At 48.2% G+C, this 6,649-nt stretch overlaps 1 protein-coding gene across 1 annotated transcript in view; it reads left to right on the forward strand.

The window, feature by feature from the left end:
- Nucleotides 1-949: 949 nt before the first annotated feature.
- Nucleotides 950-6,649, forward strand: part of SYNC (syncoilin, intermediate filament protein) — an 8,243-nt gene continuing 2,543 nt past the window's right edge. Inside the window, exon 1 of the mRNA XM_045298895.1 lies at nucleotides 950-2,094. Coding sequence (XP_045154830.1) covers nucleotides 952-2,094 — 1,143 coding nt within the window. The 5' untranslated portion in view covers nucleotides 950-951. The remainder of the gene's footprint in view (nucleotides 2,095-6,649) is intronic.

Raw genomic sequence — 6,649 nt, forward strand, 5'->3', positions numbered from 1 at the left:
TATGAGAATCTTGGCTTCCTCAGTAGGATACACTTCCTGGCTTTCCATGCTCATCCCCAAGGGGCAGTGACAATCTGGACATGCGGGTTAAAAAGAAGTGACTCTCAGGAGGAGGACACTGGAAAACTGCATGTATGACAACAGGAGGGCACGGGAAGCTAGTTACGGTGAAGTGGTTGACAAACTCACATGGAAATGATGTTGGACTGACTTACGGGATGTTAGGAGGAGGGACCAAGGCCTTCGGTAAAAAGTATAGGTCTTGTGGGTGAAGGGAGACGTCTGACAGGGCAAGATATGACAAAATAATAATTTATACATTATCAAGGGTTCATGGGGGCGGAGGGGGGGAAATGAGGTGTTGATGCCAGGCAGGAGTTTACATGAGAATGATGAGGGTAACGAATGTACAAATGTCCTTTATACAATTGATGTACGTATGGATTGTGATGAGGGTTGTATGAGCCCCCAATAAAATGATATAAAAAAAAAAAGTACAGGTCTTCCTTCTCTCCACATTAGAATCTTATGACAGAGGACCAGTAGTGGTGCCTCGGGTGCAGCAAAAGAGGAAAACCTTGACAAGATGGGTAGACGCAGTGGTTGCAGCCATGGGTGAAAACAGACGAACAACCGCGCAGATGGTGCGGGGCCAGGCAGTGATGTTTCCTTCTGTTGTACACTGGGGTTAGGGGGGGTGGGGGTGGGGGGTTATGAATCTGAAACGACCCGACAGCACCTAACCACAGCAGCCATCGACCCTGTGGGGACGCTGTTAGGATGTGAGCAGTAGACTGCATAGAGGGAGCGAGGGGGCACACGCTGCCCTGTGAGACCTGAGACCGGAGGAAGTCTGGGCCTGAGGCCTAGCATCCAGTTGTGAACCCCCGTGGGAACTGGGTTGCCTTCTCACTCTATTCTCTCTCTCTCAGGGAAACAAAAGCAGAGGCCATGTCTCCTCTTCAGGGAGAGAACTCCAGTCACCCAAAGGAGGCAGAGCCCTTGAACCCAGAGCTTACTCTCTCTTTGGAGGGGACCTTGAACCTAGAGGACATTCTCTACCTGGGAGACACAGGTGACTTTGAGGAAACACTATTTGTGGAAGAGCCCGAGAAGCCAGAGAAGATGCTGTATATTGAGGAGACTCTGCAGCCAGATGAGGCGCTGTCGGAAGAGGAGCCCTGGAAGCCAGAAGGGACACTCTCTGTGGCTGAGACTGGGCAGTGTGTGGAAGAGCTGGTGGCACCAGCACCAGCCACACCCCCAGAGCAGGTGGAAGACATGGGAGAGGTGATCCCAAGGGAAGAGAACTCCCACCCAGAGGAGAGCCTCGGTGCTGGCCCCAGCCCCGAGGAGGCCCTGAGCATCGAGGACCTGGAGTTGCTAGAGGGGCGCTTCCAGCAGTGCGTGCAGGCTGTGGCCCAGCTGGAGGAGGAGCGGGATCGGCTCATCCACGAGCTGGTGTTGCTCCGGGAGCCGGCCCTGCAAGAGGTGCAGCAAGTCCATCAGGACATCCTGGCCGCCTACAAACTGCACGCCCAGGCCGAGCTGGAGCGGGACGGGCTGCGGGAGGAGATCCGGCTGGTCAAGCAGAAGCTCTTCAAGGTCACCAAGGAGTGCGTGGCCTACCAGTACCAGCTGGAGTGCCACCGGCAGGACGTGGCCCAGTTTGCCGATTTCCGGGCAGCCCTGACTGCACGGGCATCCCAGCTCTCCGAAGAACTGGCCCAGACGAGGGATGCCTGTCAAAAGCAGAAGGAGCACTTGCAACAACAACTAGAAGCACCCCCGCGCCAGAGGGATGGGCACTTTCTCCAGGAGAGCAGGCGGCTCTCCACCCAGTTTGAGAACCTCATGGCGGAAAGCCGGCAGGGCCTGGAGGAAGAGTATGAGCCTCAGCTGCTCCGGCTCCTGGAGAGGAAAGCAGCGGGCGCCAAAGCCCTCCAGAAAACCCAGGCGGAGATCCAGGAGATGAGGGAGGCGCTGAGACCCCTGCAGGCCGAGGCCCAGCAGCTCCAGTTGCAAAAGAGGAACTTGGAGGACCAGCTGACACTAGTGAGGCAAAAGCGAGATGAGGAGGTGCAGCAGTACAAGGTAGGTCCCGTGGCCTGAACGAAATCGGGGCTCTTAGCTTGGGAAGGGGAGGAGGGGACGTGGGGAAGTCTTTGGGGCCACGCACTCACTTTCCATTCATTCATTCTGGTCTGCACTAGGGCTGGAAAAGTATCTGCCTTCCCTCAGCACTTTCTTATCTGCTAGCTCACTAGATCCTCACAGGGAGCCTGTAAACCACGTAGTGGTAGCATTCTCTATAGCTAAGAAAACGGAGGCTCACGGAATTGGACTACCTGGAACCTTGGCCCAACCAGTTCCAAAGACCTGTTTTCACTCCAAGGCGCTACTTTCCAATTCTGACTGGATCTCACAGGATCTAGAGGTGGGGATGAGGCTAGAGTACCCATTCGGTCCCTCCTCTCCAGTTTTCTAGTCCTAAAATTGGAATGAAAGCCATATTCCCTATTATCCTTATTTGTGCATTTGTCATGCTGTTCCTTTTATTCAAGGTATTTCTGATTAAGTGTGAGCCAATTCAAATCCCTTTTTAGAACAGAGGAGGATATAAATACTAAAGGAATAAACAATTGTGTCTGCTTTGCCCACAGACTTTGAGCTTTCAGAAGGTAGGGGATAAGCTCCGTTTATCTCGGTGTTATTTTCTGCCATGCATGCCTCAGAAGTGCTGAACTGCATCTATGCTGCTGGGCACTGGGAGGCTACGGTGCAGGGCTTTTTAGAAAAGTATTTGCCATTTGAAACATGTACTCCTTTGGATAAACTTAAAAAGACAAAAAACTTGGGTCTTCCTTAAGATTCTGCTACAACTGTGAGAGAACACCCCCCTTGTTGAAAATTTTATCAACCCTTCTATTGCTTGAGTTATGAAAATCTGAGAGCCATATATTGAAGTTTGATGTATTTTATGTAACACAGCAAATGTACAATAAAACCTAACCAAGCTCACTGTCATCGAGTCAGCTCTGACTCATGGCGGCCCATGGGCCGGTGTAGAGCTGCGCCTGTAGCTGAGGCTTGCACTCTTTACGGGAGCAGAAAGTCCCACCAGCTGGTGGCTTCCAACTGCTGACCTTGCAGCTCGCAGCCCAACGACACCATCAGGGCTCCCAGATCTAAAAAAGAATCCTAACATTGAGTTAATTTTTTTTTTGGGAGGGGGTACTAATTCTTTGAGATCTGGTATTTTATATGAATAGCCTGCCTCTGTGCGAGCAACAGCTGAAGTGCTAAATAGCCACAAGTGGTCAGGAGCTTCCTATTGGGCAGTGCAGAGCTGGGGGTGCAGTGATGCCACGAACCAGATGGTGCAAAGGCTTCCCGCAGGTGCGAGAAGAGAGCATGCTCAGAAAATGAGCAACTTGGTGGCATGTAAAAGGGAAAAACACTGAAGGTAGGAGACTAAGTTTGGCCATTAATCAGGAAGCAATTGTAGGTAAGAGTTAGTGATGGCAGTGGGCATAGAAGGGGAGGCATGCAAGGAATAAACTTGGCAATGGAATGAACGAGTCAGGGAGGGAAGTTAGGGAGGATGCTGAGATTTCAGGGTGGCGCTGTCAGCAGGGAACGCTCTGGGTCAGTTTTCTGACACAGTACCCGAGAAGTTGTAGTTGGAAGTCATTCTTTCCCCTAACGATGTTCACCAAGGCCTGGGTTTGCTTTCCATTCCAAGCATCATCGTATGACACACATTCTTCCTATCAGCGGATCCTATTGCTGTACCATCATTAATGTAGAAATCAATGTGTCTGAAATGGCTGTTGGCCAGAGGTGACCTCTGGCATTTGATTGCTTTTCAGGGGTGCCCGTTTAGCCCTTAGGCTGTACTCCACTCCTACCATGTGCAAACTCTGCCTTTCATACCATCATTCATCCATCCCTAAAACAGATCAGCTTCTAAGTGCTGAGCAGTGAGTTTAAATGTTGACTAAACATAGAGATGAGAAAGCTGGGGTTTTCTGCCCTCACAAAGTCTGCAGGCCAGACTTTCAATCTATTTTTTACAATCTAAGCCCTGTTCATTTATGATGCATCCTGATTTAAGAGGTGTTACAATGTGAAAAGCAGGTTGGAAGCAATGAAATAATGAATACACCTCAATGTGACAGGCTGTTACAGTTGTAGGAATAAGAAGTAAGGACGCCATGACTGCCCCGTCTGAGGAAACGGGAAATGTCTTACTAATAGCTAACACCGTCTGAGCACTTCTTGGTGTCCACGAGGGGGTTTCCAAAGTACATGAAAAAATTCCATGACCTTTTCCATTTCCCCACAAACATTCTGAAGCTCCCCCTATATACCTCTTAAGAAACGGAACATTATTTAAGAACATGAACCCTAACCTATCATCTCCGGCAAATCATGGCCCTGCCACTTACAGGGAAATTAACTGGGCAAATTTATGTAACCTCTGTGGCTCAGCTTCCTTCTGGGCATGATGGGAATAGCGTGATCCCCTCAAAGGGTTGTTGCAAAGAATGAACAAGTCCAGGTAGGAAAAGCAGAGTTTACAACGGTGCCTGGTGCACAGGTACATACCATTAGATGGCAGTGTGGGATGTGGAAACACTACAAACCTGAAATAAAGACGATGTTAAGATTTTGGAGGAAAAACCAATGGGGTCTGGTAGCTGGTTATAATGAAGACTTTGCTGGACCGATCCCAAGGATTTTAGCTTGAGATGAGTGGATTAACAAGGGGACATGAGCAAGCATTTTGTGTATGGCAATGGACATCCTAAAAACCAGGAATCTACACACTGATGGGAAGTTAGATATAAATGACAATAAAAGGGAGCTTCAAAAAAATCCATAGAATCCTATTCTCTCTCAATTCCATCTTCAGCGAACTTTCTCAAGCCCCCCCCATACAGAAGCAGATGTCCAGTACCTCCCCTTCTTTCACTTCCGTAGTCACCCCAAGTCCCTTGCAGCTCTAACGAGTAGTCACAATGCCCATTCACTTGACTAGAGCTCTCCGACACCCTTCTTACTACGAACTCCTACTCATCCCTCATGACTCGGTTTCATTTCTTCCTGTAGTCTCCCGGGATATGGACGCTGTGGGATTCTCCTCAGCGCTTCCATGGCACCTGTCACACTCACTGACTGCATTACTATTCGTTTCTTCTCCACAGCAGAGGCTTCTTTTCGTCTCTGGGAGAAACGTATTAGGAAAAGTGGTTGAGAGTAACTGAAATATGGAATGATAGATGTATTAAATCCCAACTAATAAAAACAAGATGAGATGAAGGCCTGATGATTTGATTGATGCTGGAGACACAGGACTCCAACATGCACTGGCCCTTGCATGATGGGCAGAGCATGGCTGGGGGTGGGCGGAGCCAGAGCAGCCTGTCTAGGGGAGAGGCAGCAGGAGCAGTCAGCTCTGCCCCTGGTCAGGACAAACCTTCAATACAAAGGTCCCTTTAGATTCCTAGCAGCCACATTAAAAAATGTACAAACAGGTGAGATGTAATTCCCCCCCCACCCCCGTTTTCCAGTGACTTTTTTTATTTAGAATTCTTTTTTTTTCTTTTTAATCGTTTTATTAGGGGCTCATACAACTCTTATCACAACCCATACATACATACATCAATTGTGTAAAACACATTTGTACATTTATTGGAACCCTTGATAATTTATAAATTGATATATCTTGCCCTGTCCGACATCTCCCTTCACCCTTCTCTGTTGTCCATCCCCCAGGGAGGTCACATCATGTAGATCCTTGTAATCAGTTCCCCCTTTCTAACCCACCCTCAAGATGTAATTTTAATGTACTTTAATCCACCAATTAAAAACTATTCCTTGAGACTGTTCACATTTTTGTGTGCTATGTCTTAAACACCAGCCATGTATTTTGAACTTGGCACGTCTCCATTTGGGCTGGCCACATGTTAAGGGCTCAGTGGTTAGTGACAGTACAGGCTAGGGGACAAATTTATATGCAAGAGCAGGGGGTTAGGGGTCAAGTGAGGGTCTAACCACCAGATGCAAACAAAGCTGAAACCTTTGAAGGATTTTGAGGCGATACATTTGGGGAATGTTAATCTACCAGTGCTACATAGAATTAAGTAGCAGGAATGTTATGTCTAATACAGCATTCCTGACTTCATTCCAGTGCCGTGTCCACCCTGCCAGACCTAACCAATTCCTGACAGTGCACACGGCCTTTTTGAGCAGACATTCAGGTAGCTCACCAAGTTAATATCTGCTGTGTGGTGAGGTTTGGGAAATTGGGGCATAGAGGTATGCTTTATATACATAAATATATGGTGAGGTCTCATCTCTTCTGGGCACTGAAACATCCCCAGGGTGATTAGAGTTGACTCAGCTGAGCTACCAAACACTGCAGTTGATGTACCACAGGCACAATCATACCAACGGTGACCCAGAACCAATGACTTAGGTCATGTTGCATGTACCCAAACCAAGAGGTGAAGTCACTGTGCCTTTTACAAGGGGGCTTTCTTTTTTTTTTTTTTTTTAAACATTTTATTAGGGGCTCATACAACTGTTATCCCAATCCATACACACATCAATTGTGTAAAGCGTATTTCTACATCATTTCTCA

The sequence above is a fragment of the Echinops telfairi genome, unplaced genomic scaffold (genome assembly GCF_000313985.2).
Source record: "Echinops telfairi isolate 266 unplaced genomic scaffold, ASM31398v2 ScPeMD7_7457;HRSCAF=8495, whole genome shotgun sequence".
Classification (NCBI taxonomy): domain Eukaryota; kingdom Metazoa; phylum Chordata; class Mammalia; order Afrosoricida; family Tenrecidae; genus Echinops; species Echinops telfairi.